Source organism: Panthera pardus, unplaced genomic scaffold (assembly GCF_024362965.1).
Source record: "Panthera pardus isolate Hobbes unplaced genomic scaffold, ASM2436296v1 HiC_scaffold_25, whole genome shotgun sequence".
In the NCBI taxonomy this organism is placed as follows: Eukaryota; Metazoa; Chordata; class Mammalia; order Carnivora; family Felidae; genus Panthera; species Panthera pardus.
In genome coordinates this window covers 1,637,567-1,660,242 of record NW_026526821.1, presented here as the reverse complement: position 1 = coordinate 1,660,242, position 22,676 = coordinate 1,637,567, and the positions used below count along the sequence as shown (strand labels likewise).

General features: G+C 65.2%; 1 protein-coding gene across 1 annotated transcript; it reads right to left on the bottom strand.

Moving 5' to 3' along the window:
- Window positions 1–686: 686 nt before the first annotated feature.
- GATA5 (GATA binding protein 5) lies at window positions 687–10,699 on the bottom strand. The gene is given in 9 exon segments (XM_019426352.2): window positions 687–2,053; window positions 2,405–2,532; window positions 2,849–2,936; window positions 3,757–3,882; window positions 8,389–8,564; window positions 9,729–9,750; window positions 9,752–9,895; window positions 9,897–10,118; window positions 10,121–10,699. Coding segments are annotated over 9 exon segments (1,218 nt in total). The 5' UTR covers window positions 10,277–10,699; the 3' UTR covers window positions 687–1,897.
- Window positions 10,700–22,676: the final 11,977 nt, after the last annotated feature.

Genomic DNA, 22,676 nt, shown 5'->3' with positions numbered 1-22,676 from the left:
GCCCTGCCCAACTGGGCTGCTCCTCACCTGCTCTCCTGTGAGTAGCCTCCCGGGAAGGGCAGCCCGAGGCCTGTGGGCACGGAGACGGGATGGCAGCGGGGTCTCCCCCCCGCGACAGGGGCGTCCTGTCCGGGCTGAGCTCCCTCTGCCAGGCACGTCCGCGCACAGGCACCCCGCCTGCAGGTGCCACACGGTGAGAGGCAGCAGCACCTGGCTCGCCCGCCGCACCCCAGTCAGAAGCGCCAGGCCTACATGCGGACACAGGGGCACATGGGGACCAGTGCCCCGAACGTCAGCGCGTTCCCCGTGCCCTGACTGCGGCCCAGAGCAGCAGCACGTGGCAGGACAGGGCCTCAGACCCGGGTCCTCCTGACCGCGCAGGGATGGCTTCTCCACGTGTGGGCCCCCGGGCCGGCCCAGCGTCCCTCTCCCGTGCCGGTGGGCGACCTCAAAGGCACTCTGTGTTTGAGGGTCTCCTGGTCAACCCGGCGTGGTCAGCAAGGTCCAGCAGACCAACACATGGAGACAAGTGGCCGCAAGGAGAGGCGGCCTGAGTGAGCACCGGACCCGCTGCTGACCCGGCGGGCAGGGACCGGGCTGCGAAATCCCACAGGCGTCGGCAAAAGAAATGCAAAATCGACACCTTTATTTTACATTTTTTACTCATGGCATCGTTTGTCTTAAAAAAAAAAAAAAAAAAAGACAAGACGTCACGTGTAAATTGTGCTGCTCGAACTGGAGGTACAGCCTCAGGAGGACGCGTTCTGGAAGCTAATGCCAGGGACCACGGTGTTTAAATACGAAAGGCGAGCCTCAGCCAGGAGGCTCGGCGGCTGGCAGCTGCTCCTGCTGTCTCGGATGTTTGCTGGCGAAAGGCGGCAACTGAGCGGAAACGAGGCCAAGGCCCCTGGCAAGGCGCGCCCCGCTCCCCTCCATGCCTTATTGTCTCCCCGACCCCGGTGGCTGCTCGTCATTCAGTTCCTTGGGCACAGCTCCTTCTAGCCGGCTTGACCAACTAAGGGGTCACCCCAGCGTGGGGGGAGGGCTTCCGCAAGGGGGGTTAGTAAGAATTTCTCTGGGACAAGCCAGCTGGGATGATCCGAGGTAGGCCAGGACATGCGGTCACTCTACCACCAGCACTGACAGCGCCTGTGGGGTCAGCACGGGACCCCAGGTCCTTCACTCTGTCAGAATCAGTCACGATACACAGATTCAGTCAGAATGAGGCCCTTTACTGCCCTCTCTGGGGAAATCATCCAAATAAATACACAAGTAGACGACGACGCTGGTGTGAATGGCTTGCCCTTGGGGTGGCATCCTGGCACAGTGCACAACCTGCACATCTGTCCCTAGCAGCCCTTCACTCACAGGGAGGGAAAGTTCTCTGTGCCGTGTCTTTATCCATCAAATGTGAGAAAAGGAACAGATCCCGAGCCTGAGGAGGTCCCATGTCGGGCGGCTCCCCTCATTCACGTTGCCTGCTTGACCTCGGCCCTTTCATTTGTGATCCTGGTTTTACAACAGGTGGCTTTTTTGTTGTTGTTTGTTTTTTTCCAGCTGCCACAATGTGTCAACACGGCGATGGCAGATGTGGACAAGACAACTGTTGGTAGTGGGCCCTCCAGGTCAGCCCCGGCTGGAGTGGCCCAGTGTCACACAGCCTTTGGGGGAGTCCCCTTCTGTCTGCAGGGGGGGCTCAAGGCCTTCTCATTAGCCTCTCCCCCTCTCCGGGGCCTGACCGCCGTCTGTACAGAAGACCTCCCCACCACCGTGTTGAGGGATGCCCAGCGCCTCAAGGTCCCGCTGGCTCGTCTTCTGGTGGATGGACCTGATGGTCTCCCTCTGCCGTGCTGGAGCCAGGCAGGCAGCGAGGCGGGTCCGATGGACGCCCGAGGCCCTAGGCCAAGGCCAGTGCACACCAGGCCTCCTGGCACAGGGTCCCGCCGAGGCCAGCCTGGGGGCCCAGGGCTGCAGAGGGGAAGGCAAAGTCCTCGGGCTCGAACTTGAACTCCAAGTGGCTGGGAGCCAGGGGGTCGTTCACCTGGCCAGAGGCCTGCAGGGGGAACAGGGGAAGCACGAGAATGCAGGAATGGCCAGTAGGCCTCGCTTGGCGTAGGGAGCCCTCGGGACCGGGACGTTTGCCGTAAGAGGCCTTCTCAGACCCTGGAAGAGGGCAGGAGGCCCCGTGTGACGGACAGGACAACACATGAGGGCGTTCAGCCTGGAGCGTGCCACAGGTGTGCTGCTGGAACCAATGGCCAACTGAGTGCCCAGCCCTGAGCTCCTTCCTGGGAGAGGCCCTTGGGGCGCTGATGGGGGTCTGACCTGGTGGGCGAGTCAGGGTTCCCTGAGGAGGTGCCCGGGAGCCAGCTCTGGGTCCCCGGTTCCACCCCACCTGACTTACCTGGGAGGTGACGCTGGACCCAGGGCACGAAGGGGATGCCAGGTTGGATTTGGGTTTCAATGTAGCTGCTGAGCTCTCAGTGTCCGGGACAGCGGGCGGGGAGGCCGCGGGGTTCCCTGTGCTGCATCCTGGAAGGGGGGGCACATCCAGCTGTACTGGTCACTTAATGGGTCAGAGGCACTGGGTGTGGCACCCTCGACCTGCCCTGCTGCCCCTCAGCTGGGTAGGCTCGCACCGCCCGGCCCCTCCCCAGACCGGACGGGTCCCGGGGCAGAATCAGGGGTACTTGTGCTTTGGGAGGGCGATGCTCGAACTAAACGTGCAAATCTCTACTGGTGGAAATTTGCGACACTCCAAGCGACTCCAAGGGGCGAACGTGTACCCCGCAGGAGGGCTGGGGACTGGCCTCTTCCTGGCATCCCGATGGGCCCCGGTCCCTCACACCTGAAGAGCCCTTGGTCTTCGCAGCGTTCTTGGGCTTGCGTTTCCGCGTCTGGATGCTTTCCTTCTTCATCGCCAGGGGCCGAGGCACCTGGCAGGGGCAGGCAGGGGAGGGTGACTGGTCCTGTCTCTTCTCACCCTTGGGCCTCTTGAATGGCCACATGCCCTGATGTCAGTCCTGCAGAGCTAGTCACTCTGGGAGGTGACCGAGTCGTCAGAGCCCTTGGTGAGCTGCTGGCCCTGGGCTTGGGGCCTTCCTCCCAGCAAAGCGGGCAAGAGCCAGTCCAGGCCCAACCCCCCAGAGCTGTAGGGGCCAGGAGGGCTCTAGGCGCGCACAGAGGCCACCCCAGGGGGCCTAGCCCCTGTCTCAGGTTGAATGGCTGCAGACCTGCCTCACTGATGCTGAGCCTCAGTAGGCCCATCTGTGAAAAGGGCCTAACGGTAACAGCATAGGCCTGGAGCGCGTCCTCAGTGGGGGCCACACGGGAAACAAGCTCAGCCCCGCTCTGCCACCTGCCTCCCCAGGGCCCCGTGTCTCACGTGACCCGAAGAGGGCAGCCCCGCCCCTGCCTCCCCCCTCCCGTCCACTCGCCACGCCCCCATGCCCCGCCCCCAACTCGGGGCCCCCAACTCCCCGGCCCCACCCAGTCCTCACCCGGGCCCCTGCCCCACCCATGGCCCGCCTTCCCCTTTCCCCCCCTTCCCCCCTCCACTCACCCCGCCCCGCCCCTTCCAGTCCTCACCCGCCCCCCACGTGGCCCCGCCCCTGCCCCACCCGTGCCCCCTCCAGTCACCCCGGCCCCGCCCCCCAGTCCTCACCCGGGCCCGGGCCCCACCCATGACCCGCCCCGCCCCGTTCACTCACCCAGGCCCCGCCCCCCGTCCTCCTCCCGCCCACCCCGTCCGCTCACCCCGTGCAGCTTCATGTACAGACCGCAGGCGTTGCACACCGGGTCGCCGTCCGCGTTGCGCCGCCACAGCGTGGTGTTGGTCGTGTGGCAGTTGCTGCAGCAGAGGCCAGCGCGGCGGGACGAGGACTGTGCATGGGGGAGGCTGGTGTGAGCCGGGGGCCGGGGCCCTGCTGCTCCACCTCCCGGCCAGACGGTGACGCTCGGAGACAGGAGCACTGGACCCGGAGTCAACCAGGGTCCGCCCGAGTCTCTCCCCGGGAAGCCGAGGCCACATCCTGACTCTGTCTGGAAGGCAGCTGCTCTTACTGGACACGATTTGAGTTTCCTCTCCCTGCCCCGGCCCTGTCTCCCATCTGCCTCTCGGTGCCAGGAGCTCCGCACAAGGGGGCGCCCTCCTGCGGCCCACCCCGGCCCTGGGATCCCCACCCCCGCCAGTCCACCCACCTTCCTGGCATGGCAGGGGGCCTTAGGACCTTCCCCAGGCTGCCATATGTAGCAACAAACAAACAAACAAACAAAAACTACACACACCAGGATGCCAGCTAGATGCGAACTTCCGTTGTGCAACAATATTTCGCAGAAGTGTGCCTCCGTGCAGTATTTGGGACATACTCACACTAAGATGCTAGTTGCTGTTTATCCGAAATTCACATTTGACTGTCTTGTATGTGACCCTGACCTACCCCTTCGGGCTACACCGAGGTCCCTGCTTCCTCTCCCCATCCAGCTGCTCCCTTAGAGCTCATACTGCCGTCACACCTCCCAGAAAAGTTGCACCATCATTGAAAAGTAGGAGTCCGAACCCCTCCCCTTGGGCCATCATGCCTCCTCATGCTGAATCCTTCCTACGGAAACACTCAGGCCAGGGCACAAAGGTGCCAATGCGGGGCCTTGAACGTCAGTGCTGGTTTTCAGCAGCACTCACGAGTACACACACAGAGCTCGCCTGCACCTCCCACAAACGTCCTCACGGTCGCCTGTGCGTCGTCTTGCGAGAAGAGAAGCCTCGGTTCCGCCCCGCAGCCGCGCCCCCCCCCCCCCCCACAGGTGTGGAAACAACCACAGGAGGAATCGATGCCGTGTGTGTGTGTGTGTGTGTGTGTGTGTGTGTGTGTGTGTAGAAAACAGCCCAGAAGTCCAAGAGCCGTCTCCCTGTATCCTGGGAGTGCAAGGGAAAAATCTGGAGCCTGGATTAAGCAGTGAATTCTTTCCTAGTGAACATAAATTAAAATTAGTAAAAAGAGGGGAAGAAAGGACCTGGAAAAAAATTTAAAAAGTTTGTTCGTTTGTATTTTCCTCTCCCCTCATCGGGCTGTGTGCTCCAGATGGGGCACCGAGGCTCAGAGATGCTGCTGGGCCGGAGGCATCGGGGTGGACGGAACCGCCCCCCTGAGCCCCGCGCACTGCGGGGACACATCCCCGGTGCCGTCCCTACCCCGACAGACGCCCGAGCCTCTGTCCTTCCTTGCTGCCTGCACAAGCGGCCAGGCCTGGCCACTCTCGGGGCCCCCTCGCTGCCAGGCCTCCCCCCCCCCACCCCGCCGCTGTATTTTGTTTTCTTCTTTGGTCTGTTCTTTTCAAAAGAAGTTAAACTTCAAAGCCTGCTGGCTGCAGCAGCTCCAGGCTCCGCACGCGTCTGATTCAAGTGAAGAAATCAGGACGCTGGGCGGCCCAGCCAGGAAGGGCTGAGAGCCGGAGCGGGGAGCAGGGAGAGGGGCCGCTGCTGCTCCTCGGCTGGGAGGGGTGAGGCCAGCTCACACAGCGAAAACCACTTTTCAAAGTAAGAGACGCAGCTCGAAACTCACAACAAGAGGTACAGCGGGGGGAGGGGGGATGGCCCCATTTCAAGTGGGTCCCCTCATCCCGCTCTCGGAAAAGGACACGGTCGACGCTTAACCTGATAAAGCGTGTGTCCCTTGCTGGCCAAGGGCAGACCGTGCCAGGGACGAGCCCGTGAGGCGGACTGTGCAGGAAGGAAAACCCGGGGTCCTCAGTCAAGGTCCAGATTTGCTCCTGGAAGGATGCGGGGCCCCTTCCTGGAGGTGGCGCCGGGGGCCCTCTGGCCTTGGCTGCAGGGCTCTGACGTTGGGGTGGGGTGGGGCTGGGGGGGGGAGGGCTCTGAGCACCTGGCCACACAAGCAGGCACGCAGGGGTCTGTGGGGCCACCTCAACTCTCCCCACTCGCTCGCCCACACTGACAGAAGCCTCAGGTAAGAGGTTCGTGCCTGTGACTAAGGAGGCACCCAGGATGCAAAGGGCAGAAAAGATATGAACTCCTTCGGGACTGGGGGCGAGGCCTAGGGGGTGGTGGACGCACACTTGTTATTGTCACATTCCTGTGTTGTTGGTGACAAGTTTCTAGAGCTTCTGTAATCATTTGAAAGAAGGTTAGGACAATTCTCTCCGGGGGCATCGGTGCTGGCCACCCATGAGGGAGAGTGAGGCACGAGCAGGGACAAGTCTGGGGTGACTGGCCCAGCCCCGCCACGGCTGCCTTGGGGCCTGGGCTCTGGTCCCAGCACTCTCCGAGAATCTCTGAGTTTCCACACGAGCCCGGCCCCGCCACCCGGGTCACCCTCCCTGAGTGCCAGGCAGGAGCCCAGAGACAAATCAGAGGAAAACCATCCATGAGGAGCCAGCTCGGAGGAGAGGGGAGTACGACCCCTCTAGGAACACCGTCCCCCCTTCCTAGGCTCGTCCCGCATTCAGATCTGCATGGGCCTGGACGCAGGGATGACCAGCTGACCACCCTCTGAGGCCGGCCGCCTCGGAGGGGTGGGGGGTAAGTTGAGGGCATTCTCCACCCTACAAAGCGTCCTTAAAGCTAATCATTCCTTGTGCCCCGGACCAGGACGTGGAGGCCGCACCAGTCCACAGAACGGGCTAAGGCCTGTCCAAGCACCCCACCTAAAGTAATCTTTCCAACGCAGCAGGGGGACAGTGTGTGCAGGGGCCTCAGCCGAAGACCCAAGACAGGTGCATCACCAGCGGGGGCGGGGCACACGGGAGCCCGAGGCAGACAGTCCTCGGAACCCAGGCCCTGCTGCGCGGGGCTGCTGGGGGAAGCCACTCTCTGAGCGCCTTGAGCCCTGGGGTCATCACAGGGCTGCTGTGAAGGTGAATGCCTCAATGCCTCATGGCCCCTGCCTGCTTACCCCCACATCAGGAATTTTCTGCTGGGAGGTGAGCCCTGTGAGGGGTGGGGGGCAGAGACGGGAGGATCTGAACCTTCTCTTCCTGTTTACCAGTGTTCCCATCCCCACCCCCCGGGGGAGAAGGGAGGGAGCAGAGGAGCAGCCGGCCTGCTCCCTGGGAGTTGGGGGGGGTCAGTCCCCCAGGACACCTCTGCTTTAGCCAGTTTCCCCATCTGTGAGGGCCACACCAGGTGCCAAGCCAGTGCCGTGCATGTGTGTGTGTGTGGGGGGGGGGAGTGGGCATGATCACAGGGGCAGAAATATAAGTGAGGAGGTGATATGGATTCTGAGGTATCCCCCCCCTTCCAGGAGGCACAGTGTGGGTGGAGGGGAATTAGGGGACCTGTGGACCCCAAACTCCAGGCTAGAACAGGGAGAGAAAAACAGTGGCTTCCCCCAAACTGCCTGGGTCAGTGCTGCCTCCTGCCTGCCTGGTCTGGAGCCTGGATCGGTCGGGCACCTCCACAGCCCAGGTCTGGGTTTCCCGAAAAGGGCCAGCGACTGAGCACCAGGCAGCCCAGAACAGCCACCGCGGCAGGCAGGCAGGCCGGGCCACCTGCAGCAGCCGCCAGGGACGAGCCCCCCACCCACCCTCCGATGCACCAGAACCGGCCAGAGCCGGCTGACCGGCCATGACAGGGCTCACACCAGCATTAGAGCAGAAGGCCTGGCATCCCCAGAAACAGCCATGCCCGGACCCAGGACTCAGGAGTCACTGTGGCCTCACTAACTTTAGACAGCTTGCAAAGGCGGGCCCTGCCACGCGCAGAATTACTCGAACCTCCGAGTTTGCCGGTGAGACGGCAGAGAACCAGTGCCTCGAAACCTTCACACAGCCTCCGGGGACTCTGCCCGGCTGGGGGCAAAAGTGAGTCCCCGGTCCTCTCTGCTCAACATCCAGCCACACGCCAGGAGAAACCAAAAGTGAAAACAAGTTTCGCGCATGGAACCACCGCAGACCCGGTCTCAGCTCCAGCCCCCTGGTATCGGGGAGAAAGTGCTCCCCAAGAGCAGGGGTCCCCAGGACCCCTCCTGCATTGGATTTCAACCCCCTGCCACAAAGCCACCACCCAGCGGCCACCTTTCCCTCCAAACCCCACGCCCGGGCCATGTCACCTTGCACCCCCTGCCACCCTCGGAGCCGCAGGGCTGAGCCCCAGGAGGCCGCTTGGGTCCACAGCCATCCTGTGCCCCGGGTCCCGGGCAGAGTCACCGGGTGGCCCTTCTTCCGGGGAGGCCCACAGACCCAGGGCAGCACCGCCTTGGGCTCCGTGAGCCCAGCCCTTCTGCGGAGGCGCGCAGGGCAGGGCAGGGCCTGTGGCGGGGCCTGGGCCTCCAGGCAGCTCCCGGATGGACAGCAGACAGCGCTCCCAGGGCCCTGCTGGGGCACCCAGCCTCTCTGGGGAATCAGCTCGGGCCCCCTGCAGGCGGCACTCACCAGGCGCTTCTGTGGGCGCACGAGCGGCCTGTTGACTCCGTTCATCTTGTGGTAGAGGCCGCAGGCGTTGCACAGGTAGTGGCCGGTGCCGTCACGGCGCCACAACGGCGTGGAGAGGGCCCCGCAGTTGACACACTCGCGACCCTCGCCAGGGAGCTCTTCCAGGAAGTCCGGCACTGGGGGGACAGGCAGCTGGTCGCGGGCCGAGGCACTGCCCTTCCCCGGGGCCCAGCGTCTGCTGCGTCTTCCCGCTGCGTGTGCCCCTGGCTTTCATTTTATTTTAACATTTATTTTGTCTAATTTCACTTTAAAGCTTAACTTTACATAGTATAAAGTTTGTGCCAGATTAAAAGAGAAGCTGGTTAGGGTTGCCTTGCAGGGTGGGGGAAGGTCAGTCAGTCAGACCCCCGGGCGGCAACAGAATGGTTCCCCTTAGAACCGAGGTGTAATTTTGATCCCCTGGGGAGGCGGAGTGGTCAGCACCGGCGGAGGGAGGTGGCCCCAGGGCCTCGGCCTCTGCAAAACGGGACGTTAGGAGGGCCGGGCTGAGTGGATGGTGCCATCCCACAGAGCCTGCAGCCCCTGCCTTTCCTGTCGGCTTTGCTCGGGTGGCGACCACCGTGGAACACAGCTGGGCCTGTGCCACCGCTCAGGGGCCCGCAGGGCAGAAGGGAGAGGTCTCCGGCTCCCTCCCCGGCGGCACCGGGTGCCCTGTGGGGGCCGGGTGGGGGTCAGTCCTGCGGGAGCCGCCCTGGGTGACGGCGGAGGGGACCCGCTTCCTGCGCCATGGAGGCAGTCGGGGCGGAGGCGGCTTGGGGGTGGGCCTGCGAGGCTGCACCCATGAAGTAGGGCGGCCCAGGGGCTTCCCGCCTGCGGCGAACACAGGCGTGTCCCCCCCCCCCCCCCCCAGCAAATGCGCCTGAGGGGCCTGGAATCCGATTATCCAAATTGGCACCCCGGGGGCGGGGCGGTGAGCCACTGAAGCCAGGTCTCAAATTAGAATATGTAAACATTCTAGAAGGAGCAGAGTGTGGCCGCTTACTGAAATAAATCGTATTCTGAATTTTATAATAACCACTTAGAAACTTCTCATAAGAGCGTATGAGGTGAGCTCAACTGGTGAGACCCAGGGGGTTGGGTTCAGGAGAAAGGAAGCCCAGGACCGCAGTTTTGGTCTCAGGGGGGGGTGACATTGTGGCAGATGCTGTATTCTGCCCGCGTGTACTTGTCCCGCAGTTCTGGGCCTGGCGGGGGTGAGGGGGGGTGGCGCCGGAGCCTTGGCCGGGTGCAGGACTGCACCCCGGTAGGCCCAGCACCCAGCACCCCAGGGTCACACTCACCGAAGGTGGCTCTGCGGCTCGGTGAGGCCAGCCGGGCGGCCCTGGAGGCCGTGCAGGACGCTGCCTTCGAAGGGTCCGGAGGTCCAGGACGGAGCCACCTCGGTGCTCACGTAGGCGGGGTAGGCGGCGGGGTAGGACGCGCCCACCGGCCGCCCCAGCGGGGCCGGGGTACTGCTCGCGCGCCAGCAGCGCGCCCTGGTAGGCGCCGCCGTCGCGGGTCCCCGCGCCGCCCCCACTGCCGGGCCCGGGGGGGCCGTGCGGAAAGGGGCAGGCGGTGGCTCCGGGCGGCTGGGCGGCCGGCGGGTGCGGGCCGCCGGCGCCGAAGGCTGAGGAGTCTGCGGCCGCCGCCTGCGCCCAGCCGGGGTGCGCGCCTAGCCCGGGGGCCTGGGGGGCCCGGCTCGCACGCCCGGCAGGTAGGGCAGCATGGAGGGGACGCGCGCGGGCGGCACGAACACCGGGGAGCCGGCGCCCGGCGCGTGCAGAAAGGCGCCCGAGTCGGCGTAGGCGGCCTGGCTGGGGCTCGGGGCCAGCGCCAGGCTCTGGTACATCTTCCCCGACGCGGCCCGGACCCGCGGGGAGGGGGCGCCGGCGTCGAGTTCCCGGGCGCTGTGCGCCGCCTCGGCGCCCGCGTCCCCGCTCCGCAGCGGGCCGCGGGGTCAGCACGGCGGGGCGCGGGTGGCCCCCGGCGGCCCCGGCGCAGCCCGAACGCCGAGCTCACCTCCTCCACGGCCGGGCCTCCGAGCTTCCCGGGGTGCGCTCGCCAGGGCCCGCGGTCGGGGGGGCGGGGGGGCGGGGGCGCCGCGCTGGGAGAGGGCGCCGGGCCCGGTGGGGCGCTCACGGGCTGGGGGCGAGGAGCGGAGGGCGCGGTGGTCTCGGCGGGGCGGGCGACAGGCGGGCTGGAGACTGGGAGCCCGGGGCCGCGCGGGTCCCGCAGGGAATCCCGGCGCCCGCCGCCCCCTCCCCTCCCCTCCCCTCCCCCTCCCCTCCCCTCCCCTCCCCTCCTTCCCTCTCCTCCCCTCCTTCCCTCCTCTCACCCTCCCCTCCCCTCCCTCCTCTCCCCTCCTCTCTCCTCCCTTCCCGCGGGGTCAGCTGGGGCTGCGGCCGCCGCGCCACGTGACCGGAGCAGGCCCCGTCGCCTGTCCCGGACAGGGACGCGGGGCACCCGGAGCCCAGTCCCCGCTGAAGCGGGCGGTGGGAACCGGCCGGTGCTCGGTGGGGGCGCCGGGCCAGCTGGGACGCGGGGACGTCCCCAAATTTGTTCTGGGCGGGGGTGGGGGGGGGACTCGCGGACCCCACCCCCTCCGTCGTCGCCCGGCTCGCACCGAGGCCGGCCTGGCGTCCGTTTGGGGCCCTGCGGAGGAGTCCGAGAGCCCGAGTCCGCTGCCGCTCACGCAGTGGTGGGGGCCCCGTCTCTGCACCCGGACTCGGGGCCCAGCGCCAGGATCCGGCTTCCACGGGGACCGCCCAGCTCGGTGTCCCTGGGCTGGAGCCGGGTGGACGAGGCCCTCCCGCCCAGAGTCCAGCCGGAGTCCCGCAGTTTCCTCAGTTTCTGACTGCGCGGGGATCCCAGCGGGGCCGGGCGGAGGTGAGGGGGCGAAGGCCGGGCGCCACCTGTCTGTGCTCCTTGTCGCCTCGCCCCCCCCACGCCCCCCCGCGGACGTTCCCTGGGCCCAGGCGGTGGGGTGGGGGAGCGGGGGCTCCGGAAGGTCTCCTCCAGGATCCAGGAGTGTGGGATGGGTGGGAGGCCACCTGGGTCCCTGAGGTGCCCCCTGGCACTCCCTGGGTGGCCCCTCTGGTGGCAGCACTGTGGCAGAGATGGCCTTTCCTTCAGCCTCCTGCTGGATGCCCCAGCCTCCTCCACAGGCCCCAAGCTCTCTGCCTGCTGTCACAGCACTGACTGGGTGACCCTGGCTGGGCAGGAGCAGGACTTACCAGACAGCCCTTGAATGCGGGACTTGGCACTGTGAATGTCCTTCTTTTAAGAAATGGGCCCTTGGCTCACCTTTGCCCATGGCACCTCCATGGTGGCCTAGACTCTGGGGCTCTAGGCCTGCGGGAGGGGGGGGGGTGTGAATACGGCCACCGCTTGCGCCCCTCCCTGCGTTCCCTGTGCTGACAGCAGGCAGGGATTTGGGGTGCTCTTTGAGGCACCCAGGGTGAACCTGGTTGGGCTGCCCAGGAAGCACTGTCCTGGGAGGTGACAGGGGAAGGCCCCCACTCACACCCTGGCTGGAGACCCCACAGAAGTTTCCAGGGCAGGCCCCTGATTCTCCACAAGCCTTGTCAGGTGCCATGGGGAAGGGGAGCATGGCCTTGGGGCAGGTGGCCTTGGGGCTGCGGACTGCTTCCCTGCCCCTATGCTCCCCCAACCCCTCCACTCCTCCCCCCTCCCCCACCCCATCCCTCCACCCCTCTCCCACCCCTCCCGCCTCCCCTATCCCCCACCCCCCAACCCCCACCCCTCCACACCCTAACCCCTCCACCCTCCACCCCTCCGAGCTCCCATCCGCCTACAGGGATGGACTCCTGTGGTGCCCGCTCTCCCCACCCACCTCTGGAGTCTGAGCCGGGGCCCCTCCTTTGCCCATCTCTCTCTAGACTTTGCCAGTGGATCTATCTTTCCCTCTTTCAGCTCTTTCAAAGTGGGTCCCCGAAGGACGGAGAGGTGTCCCCGTGCTACTCAGGGTCCTAGAAGCTCGCTGTGCCAGGGGCGCCTCGCAGCTCTGGAGGGCCCAAAGCAGGTCGAACCCCACTCCTTCTGCCCTCAGAGCCCAGGTTACTGAGAAAGTGGACATGGAAAGGGGGGATGTCCCGCCAGTGCCACTGGCGGTGAAGAGAGGCGAGACAGGGAGACCCCACCCCCACCCCCCAAGGAAAGGTCCAGAGAAGAAGGAAAGATCCACGACCAGCCTGGGATCAGGCTGGGGCTGTGGGGCAGGGGCTTGTCTTCTGTACCAGGGATAAACTGCCATCAGTCCTCGAACAGCAAGTTCCAGCATCCGTGGGCCACGTGCTTTGTCCTGTGGCGTTTCCTCTTAATTCTCGCGTCAGTCTCAGGATGTACATGATGTTATTATTATTCCCATTACAAACAGGTAAACAGGTGACAGAGAGGTTAGCTAACGTGCCCAAGGTCACCCAGCTAATAATTAAACCGGGTAATTAAAACAAATGCACACCATTCATAAGGGAGGCAATGTCTGGTCGCTTTTTCTGTATTCACCAATCTCTAGAATGGACATGAATTAGTTTCACAATTAAAAGGCTGAGGCTCTTCTTCCAGGAGGATGTGGAGGCGGGGGTGGGGTGGGGTGAAAGCTGCCTCTAAATTCTGGTCTCCAACCGAGGAGCTTACTCTCGAAAGCCCCCTCACTGGCTGTGCCCCACACAGGACCTTCTGCTGTGTCCAGGGCTGGGCTGCCTCCCCTGCGGTCCTGGGGCAACAGCCCCCTGGGGTTGGGACGGGAGCCCACCGCCCTGGAGCCTAGAGGCTGCGGTGGTATTTCCCTGCCCCCACTCCGGGAGCCGGACCCCCTGCCCGCCGTCCCCCACCTTGGGGCGCAGCCACATGGGGGGGGGGTGTAGGGACAGTGGTTGTCTGCAGCAGCCTCTGGCCTCTTCACAGATCACTTCCACTTGAACCAAAAAGAAAGGCATCTCAGCCCGAACGGCAAAGCCCGGGTCCTTCCCCACCCCAGGCCTGCCTTGCCCAGCCTCCCCCTACCCCCCACAAAGGCCTTCTGCGCCACTGCCCCTCAGGAGGGAGGCAGGCGCCCCAGTCCCCCCACCCCCCGCTAGCCCCTCCAGCTGCAAGCCTGCCTCTCCCCTAAGCCTTTGCCCATACTGCTCTTCAACGTGGAGAACCCTTCCTTTGCTCTCTTTTCTACTTGATGAACTCCTACACATCCCTCAAGGCCCAGCTTGCAAATCCCCTTCAGTCTGGCTTTCCCTGATAAATTGCTCTCCCCCTCCCTTGTGCCGCATCATGTTTTGTGGTCAGTTGACCGTGTTCCTGTTCGGCCTTCTCAGCAGACACTGAACCTCGAGGAAAGTTTTGGGGCCAGCAGGTCTGAGTACGAACATGAAGCTGTCAGATCATCGGGGCTCCACGTTGTCATCTCAGGGCTGTGTGACCTTGGGCGAAATACTTTTCTCTCTGTACCTCTGCTCATCTGCAATGTGGGGGGTAACAGTGGTGCCTGCCCTCCCACTGGCTTTGGGAGGAGTTAGTGGGACTCAGGGTCTGGCCCAGGAGGGTACCCTGCAGGCCTGAGGCAGGTGTGTAGGGAAACCAGGGGAGGGAGCAGAGCACTGGGGCTCCAGGATCTCAGCTGCAGACAGGTAGAGACTGTGCAGTTGGGTTCCCCGGGCCCTGAGAGCAGGACCAGGGAGGCACAGGAAGAAATTTGGGCCCCAGAGGTCAGCCATGAGTGTCCCCCCCATCCCCCACACCTCCCCCGGCTTCCCTCTGGCGACCTGGTCAGGGTGGCTGGAAGGGGACACGTCTCTGATGTGGAGACCCCACCCCCATGAGCTAAGAGGGTTGGCCTGTTGGGCCCCCGGTGACCAGGCAGAGTTCCTCTTCCAGGGCCCTGAGGAGCCGTGTTCGGGGGCCTTGGGGAGAAAGATCCCCAGGATGGGAGTGGCCACGAGCGGGTGGGGGACAGGGCAGGGGGTGCTCCCCGGCCTGCTGGGCTCTGGGGTTTCACTGGCCCAGCGGCTGCCTCCTCCCAGCCCCGGAGCTGAGGAACCAGTCTAGCTCCAACACATACTGACAGAAGAGAAAACAGTCTCCATTGGTTGGGGGGAGAAGGGGGGTTAGGGCCTCCGGACCTGCTCCCAAGGGGGACCCAGGCCTTGCCTCACCCAAAGCCCGAGGGGCCTTGGCCCCCTTCCAGGGATGGCCCCAGGCAGGGTCCTTGCCCCCCACACACTGACTTAGCTGTGGCCCAGGGAGCTGTCTGTCCACCCCAGGGAAGGGGTGTGGTGCCCAGGAACTAGGCCCCCAGGTTGGGGGGCACTGTGTGCGTCACCCACAGGACTGGGGAGGAGGCTGGCCTTGCCTGAACCTCAAGCCCCCTCTTGCCTCGTTCAAGTGTGGTGGGGGGGCGGTTAAGGAAAGGAGGCCTGGGGGGACTGGGGGGCCTGGGAGCTCAGAGCTCCTTCCCAGTTATTTAGGGCAGCCCTATGCCCCTTCTTCCAGGGCAGGGGAAAGCCAGGTCAAAGCCCCTTTTCCTGTCCTCTGAGTGGACCCCTCTTTCCCCAGGCTCCACCCTTGCCAAGCTGTGACCTGCCCCCACCCCCGAGCCTCAGAGCTGCCCCTCAGGGGAACGAGGTGGAATCCACATGGGGGGGGGGGCTTCAGGGCTTCCCTAGCACGCACGACCTCGAACGACAGAACTAACCAGGGAGGTCAGGGAGGATGGGACCTTTGGGGGTGGGACTGGAGGGGCTGGGGCGTCCTACAGTGTGGGAATTCAGCAATGCCAGGGTAAGGCGAGGGCGCTACCCTGTCCTTAGGGTACCGCCGAGCTCAAGAACCCAAGGCCGGCCTGGCCTGCCTGCCCCTCTGGCCTGTGTCCCCTGTGCCTAGAGCTGGGGCAAGGGGCAGCCACTGCTGGAGGCAGGGGCCGCGTGCCTGGGGGTATGTCCCCTCTCTGCCGGTTCCCCCTGAGCTGTAGCTAATCTTGCCACTCTCATCAACACCCCTCCCCACCTCCCCAGTGCCTGCCTGGGCCTGAGATGTCATGTGTTTTAATGCTTTTGAAGCTGAGGGCCATCTGGGGAGTGTGGGGTTCTCGCTCCCATTTTATAGATGAGAAAACTGAGGCTTACCCAGAAAGACTGGTCCCAGACCCTGGACTGGGCAGAGTTGGAGGTGGGCCTGGAGCCCCTGTCCCCAGAGACTCTCGGGTCACCCTGCCGGCCCACACGGGGCTCCTCCGGGACAGACAGCCCTTGGAGGGACTTCATCGTCCTCCCGACCCACAGGCCCGGCCGGCAGGAGACGCCGTGCCTTACAAACAGCCTGCACTGGAGATGACCTGGAGGGGCCTCGAGCCGGCTGCCGGGAAAAGGGGAGCAGGAAAGGAAAACAGTTCACGGGCCGCAGTATCATTTATGTAACCTAATCTAGTTTCAAAGCCCCTTCCTGACGTCCCTCGGCATTAAACCCGGCAGGCCAGGTCACCAGACAACCCACTTAGAGAGGGGCCCTCTGGGGAGGGACTTAGGCAGGTTTGTTTTTGGGGAGATGTAATCACCCTCCGAGGGGCTTATCTCCCGGTTCGGTGGGACCGTGGTGTGACTGCAGCACTGGCAAATGTCCTGTCACGTGACGAGATATTTACGACCGGCTGCCAGGCCTGGGAGCTCCCCCGGTCGGCGAGCCCACGAGGGAGGGCGTTCTGGAGCCTCGGTGCCGGAGCAGGGACGGGAGACCCGCAGGGGCCAAGAGCGCACAGGACCTGGCCATCGGGCGGGGGGCCCGTGATGCCGGGGTCTCTGGCTCCTCCGGGCCTGAGCTCGAGTAGGACGGGCAGAGGGACCCCCTCACATCTCTTAGGTGTACATTACCTCAGCGTGAGCGACATCACCCTCGGCGCCTGGAGACCGGGCTGGGCCACGGCTAATAAAACAGCCCGACTCTCGCGCTGGCCCCGGTGACGGCTCGCTGTCCCGTCAGATCAGCCGCCAGCCTGACCTTGAGGAGGATCGTGTGGTCCCTGGGACCTCCGAGGCCGTGTGTCCCCGACTTTGCCAGAGCAGATGAAAACGAAACCGTGTGTTGCCCGTGGAATCACAGCACTTGACTTAAAAGGGATGCCCCATGGCTCCGGCCAGAGGGGCTCCCGCTCGAGGGACATTCCTCGCCAGTCCTTCCCTAGACCATGGTTTTGCCCAAGCATGTCAGGATGCAGGATCGTTGTCTATGACTCCCCAACCTCTGTTGTTTGTTTTGTTTTGTTTTGTTTTTTGCATAAAGCCATAAAGCTCCCCCCGCCCCAGGGGCTCTTGCCCTCTGCAAACACGTCCCTTCAGGTCCCTGCAGGACTGTGTTATCTGGAGGGCGTGGAGGGCGACACACACCCTTAGAAGTAAAAAGTGGCCAAAGTGGTTGGGGTCTTGGGAATTCTGTCCGTAAAAATTAACCCGAAACTGTGCTGGGCTTTATTCTGCTCTCTCTAATCTGCTGTGGGCCTGCCGCCGGCCGTCCTCACTTCGGGGGGGGGGGGTGCGCGTCGCTGCCCCTGCCTCTGCCCACGTCCTGCCTGTGTGGCTCACGGCTGTGATGACCTGGGCTGTGTGTGACCCACACTGGGGACAGGACAGCCCTGGCCGCTCGGCACGGACAGAACGGCACCGTCGGTTTCTGGGGAGACTCCTTTGCAGCAGCCCATGGGCCTAGACGGGGTCTCCCCGCGACGTCAGGATTCCCACACCCCGTGTTCCCGCACGCACACGAGGTCCCGTGTGGACGGCAGGAGGCGCAGCGCTAGGCCCCAATCTTGGCCCCGTCTGCTGGCGTGCTGTGCGTCCTCCTGGAGCTCGGCTGCACCTGCTTTGCGGCGGGGGGGACGGTGCCACTGTAACCTTTCCTCGGGGCCCAGAGGCTCAGAGCGGGGGGCGGACCGGCCTCACCAGGCCCTGCTCTTCAGCTCCGGGGACAGCCCCTCGGTCCTGTGTGCAGAGTGTCACTGAGGCCCAACCTGGAGGGTTGGGGTCCTTATGGCCACTGTAAGGGTCTTTGCAGGGGCTGTGCTCCTGCTTGTGGCCCGGGGTCGGAGCTCCTGCGCAGGGCGCTGGGTGCCGACGCCCTCGGTAAACCCCCAAACGTGAACATGCTCGCACACGCAGGCACACTCACACATGCGGGTACCCACGCAAGCACGAGTCTGCCTGCACGTGTCCATCCTGATGGGCGGAAGGCCTCTTGGGGAAACCCCGGGGGAGAAACCAGTTGGAAGAAACAGGATGGCTCGGGAAATACCCCCGTCTTCCTGCCTTCCTCCCGCATGCTGTCTCCCCATTTCCAAAATGATGTCAGCTGGGGGGGGGCCCGGAAAAATCCACATGTGGGCCAGTGAGACCTGCTCGCTGCTACTTGGCCCAAAAGCTTGTGAATGACAGTGACAGAGGTCCCGGGCAGCATCCTGGCCTGCTGCCAGCCTCATGGGTGGGGGCACCCTCCGGGAGGGGGGAAGAGGGGAGGGGGCCACCCTTCCCCAGAGACGGGCTGGAGCATTCCTGGGTGCCATGCCGAGGGCCGGGAGGGGCTGCCTCCAGGTTCTGGCCCCGTCCCCTCCTGGTCCCCCCTGGTCCTGCCGCCTCATCAGCTCAAAGGCACAGGAACTTCTGCTCATTGGATCCACGGCTGGAGGGACGGCTCAGAGCTGGCTGGAGGAGAGGAAGCCACAGGCCCCTCCCGTGGCCCCCGGCCGCTGGACTCAGGAAGGAGGCGTCGTGGGGGTCGGCGGAGAGGCCCCAGTTCAACTTGAGCTTGGGACGAGCAGCAGTGTTCGTATCAGGACGTGTCCCGCAGTATCCAGGACATATTTATACCAAGAATGTACCTGTGGTTTCGCTGAAGCTCATATTTGACGGGACGGCCTGTGTTTTATCTGGCACCCCGGGGAGAACTGTGGCCCCCGCACAGCCGGCTGGAGGGGTCCAGGCAGGGTCTGCCCCTCCCTGAACGGGTGGCTGGGGGGCCCTCGGGCCACCCGCCCCTCTGCCTGCAGGGTGTAAGTGCGGGCTCCCTCCGCGCTGGTCAGGCCTCCAGAGGTGGGGGTGGGGAGGTGCCAAGCCAGGGTCAGGCCTGCGCCCTGTGAGGCTCAGAGCGGCTGGGGCTCCGCGGGTGGGGCCAGCGCCACCTGATTGTCCCGTCCCCCATAAGGGGACTTCCGGGACTTCCCAGATGCCCCTCCGAGGCCAGTCCGATGGCGCCGGGGGCGGGCAGGCGAGAGGGCCACTTGCTGCTGGGCACACGGTCTATTTCGCTGGTTGCAACTGCCCGTGTGAATGAAGCGTTCCGAATACTCCCCTTCAACCGGACGAGCAGGATTGGGGCTGCCAGGGCCTCGAGCCAAGGGGTCCGGGGGTCGTCTCGGTGAGCTGCCTCGGCCCCCCATCCCCCAAGGCCAGCAACAGGCACGTGGCATCCCCTCGGCACCCACTCGGGTTTCCCGGATGGCAGCTCACCTGGGGAGGTAGTCGGGCCGGGCTGGGTGGTGACCCCTGGCCCCGTGAGTGACGAGCTGCTGCGGGAGGACGGGATGGCTTCCTCCCTCTTGACCGTGGGTGCGGCGGGGTGGGGGCTGGGGGTCGCCTGGCGTGGCCTGGCATGACCTCTGCCCGCCACTCCAGAGGGAGGCCCCCGGGGCCACCTCCTCAGGATCCTGGGCGGCTTCAGTGTGGAGGCAGCCGGGTGGCTGGCGAGCCTTCTGCCCGGCGGCCTCTTTAACGCTCTCTTGCTTTCATCTTCAGAAGAATTTCCTTCCTTTTCTTCCCCTCTTCCCTGTCTGCTCTGCCCTCCTCCCTTCCACTAGGCCAGGCCGCTAGGCTGCTTGCACTCTCCTTTCTGGCTCCCTGAGGGGATTCCCAGCAAGGTGCTCCCTAGCCCGCGTCACCCTGGGCCGGGGTCTCCTGGGCGCTTCTGGACTGTGGTGGGGCGGGGGCGGGGGGGGGGGACAGCCCAGGAGCCCCCCTCCCGCGCCCCCCCACCCCCTGCCTCTGGCAGCAGTGCGCTGGGTTTCCCGCCCGAGAGCAGAAGTCGATGGCATCCCAGCTGCCTGTGCTCAACGTACAGGCTCCAGGGGGTGTCGGACCGAGGCCACCAGCCCCCCTGCAGCCGGCAGCAGAGGACCCGCTGAGAACCCAGAGGCGGTAAAAGGGTTCCATGCACCCCTTTTATTTCCAGCCTTTAAAGTTTTTGTGCTTTCCGTATTTCCCACGATGAACAAATAGTAGGCAGGTAAATAAATGCAAATGCGGAGCGCCAGGGTGGCTCAGTGGCTTAAGCATCTGACTTGGCTCAGGTGAGTTCGAGCCCCGCGTCGGGCTCCTTGCTGACCGCTAGGAGCCTGGAGCCTGTTTCGGATTCCGTGTCTCCCTCTCTCTCTGCTCCTCCCCCACTCACGTTCTGTCTCTCAAAAATAAATAAACATTAAAAAAAAGCTTTATAAATGCAAATGCACTGGGGACAGGTAACAGTTGTCTGGTTTGGCTGAAGATGCTCCTGGGGTTCCAGGAACCCTGCGTGGGGGGTGAGTGGAAGGGGCCTTGACCCGGGCGTGGCTCCAGCCTCTCGGTTCACAGGGAACCTCTTCCCGGAGAGGAGGGGAGCCAAGGTGTCCTGGGGGGCTGTCTGAGCACCCGGGTGTGGGGGGCCTTTCTGAGGACCTTGCTCGTTTTCTCCACAGGCCCCGGGCTCCGGGAGCGAGGGCACGGAGGGCCAAGCTCACGCGTGCTTCGGGCACACGTGCGCACACACGCACGAGCGAACGTGCACACCCGCCTGTACGCCAGGTGTGTGGTGCACGTGGGTGGCTTGACGGTGAGGAAGTTTCTTCCGTTCCGGTTGGCCCCCCTCCCTGAGTCGGTCCCTGCTCCTCTGCTCCAGTCTGGCCGGGCGTTTCTCAGGCCGCGATGGCTGCGTCCAGAGCAGCCCTCGGACCGGTCACTCCTAGGTGGGCAGTTGGCGGGGACGCTGACCTCCAAGTTGACCACCTGGGCCCTGCAGCTCCCTGACGGGGCGCTCGGCGAGACCCCTGGGCCACAGAAGGACTGACTGCGGGTGTGGCTTTAGCAGAAGCCTCCTTCTTGGGAGGTACACGTTCTGCGTCCCCCAGTGCCCGGGAGCCAGCAGCCCTGCCGGCCCCTCGATGTTCAGGGGCCTCGTGCAGTATGTCAGCCATGTCCCCTGCTCTGGGGGCTTCTGGAGCCGGCGCAGGCAGCAGAGCGTTAGCCTTCCCTGCTGGGGGGGTGCAGGCCCTCTGGGAGGACGGACGGGAGCTGCTGTCTGCCCGTACCCCGGGAGCCTTGCCCGCGTGTGGCCGTGTTCGGGGGCCGCCGCAGGGCGAATTTCCATCTAGGACTTGGCTGTCACCTAGGAGGGGGTCGGGTCCAGCCCCGCTCCTAGGGCTCTGTGTCCGGGGTCCTCTTCCTGGAAGGGGGGCGGTCTTGTCTCGGGGTGAAGGTCCCGGGCTCGCCTCCTCCCGCAGGCTGGGTCCGTGGACAGCCTCCTGGGGCAGCTCTGGGCCCCGGGGGGGCCGGTCATCCAGGAATGGGGCTGCTCTGTCCCTGGCAGGTGGTGTGGTTTCCAAGCCTCGCTGCCCGGATCCACAGTGGGGGTGTCGTCGGGAAGGGAGCAGGGCCCCGGCACCGCCGTCTGCAAAGTCCCGGCTCTGGGTGGCAGGGCGGGAAGACCGCTCTGTGCCGTCCTGGCCTCCAAGGCCCAGAGGGAGGCCTCGCGGGTCAGCGGTTCCCCGCTCGCCCCCAGTTCACGGGTCCAGTGCCGCCCAGAGCTCGCCGGGGAGGCGCCCAGCTCGTTCAGCTGTCTGGCTTCGGCCGCTGACCCCTCAGTTGGGAGAGCAGGTGAGCAGCGTGGTGGACGCCCCTCCAGGCTGACCCCAGGGCGGCCGCCCCCTCCAGCCCCGAGTCCGCCCCGTCCCAGGCCGCGCCTGCCTCCGCCGCACCGCCCGGCGCTCGCCAGCCCTTTCCTCACGCGCCAAGAATTTCCCGAGCCGCCGCGGCCGCAGCTGGGACGTTTCTGCACATGGATCCTTGCGAAGAAAACCAGCGTCTCCTGTCTCCTGATGATGCAGACGCGTGCTGGCGTCCGGGCCCCACAGTCCCCTGCCCCCGCTCGGCGGCCTGTGGAGAGATAAGGGGCGGCTGGCATCTGTCTCGGGGCCGGGGGAGCCGCCCCTGCACGTTGGCAGGGAGGCGCCAGAGGCGGCCGCAGACCCCCGGGCAGCCCCTGCCCCCCCCTTCCCTCTGGGACTGCAGAAAGACCCCTCCCCCGCCCCCGCCAAAGGCCACACATATACCGGGAGACCCACGGCAGCCAGCCGGGGGGCGAAGTGCTTGGAGGGGTCCCGGCACGTGGCCACACCCTTTCCTGGGGGGCCGCCGTCTCCCGGTCAGTCTGCTGGAGCCGGGCTGGCCCGGGGGGCGCAACCAGGCCTGGGGACAGACTGGCAGGCCAGCAGGCGTGGCCCGGCCCCCCGAGCCCCAGAGCGGGGCGGCCGTGGAGAAGCCGGAGGAGGCGCAGGCCCCGGGAGGCCACTCGGAGACGGCCCGGGGAGCCCTGAGGAGGCTGAGGAGGGCCCGCCCCCCCCCCCCCGGCACCGCTGGGCACGGCTGTGCACCCTGCACGCGACTTCCTCCTGTCAGAGGTCCTTGAGGTTGGAGGCTTCCAACGGGCAGCCGTGTGGCCTCTGCTTTAAAAACGGGAACGTCGTGTAAAAATGCAGACGTATTCCGTCCCGGTGAACAGAACACCCCGGGCGCGCCTGCCCCGGCTGGGGGTCTTCCTTCAGAACGGGGCGGGGGGGACACCCCCGGTGGCCGCAGACCCCACCGCTCTCTAGTGGCTTGGGCGGCCCCGCACGGCCCTTCTGTGGCCGAGTCCTGGTTCAGACCCCCCACAGGGCGGACTGTTTGCAGGAAGGTCACCCGGCCCGGGGACAGGACGCTCGTCACTGACGGGCCGGTCGGTCTGAGCCGGGCCTGGTACCAACCCCTGGTTCTTCATCCGTAAGTGGGGCAACGCCGGTATGGGGGGGGGGTGACACCTGCTGCCGGGAGTCCCGCAAGCCCTGCCCGCGTGCGCTCGTCTGCTGCTGAAGGCGCACGCGAAACGCACACCTGTGATTAGTTGTCACATTGGGTCTTCAGGCATTTTCTCAGTGAGCCTCTGCTGATCAGCCCTTTGGTGGGGGGGTG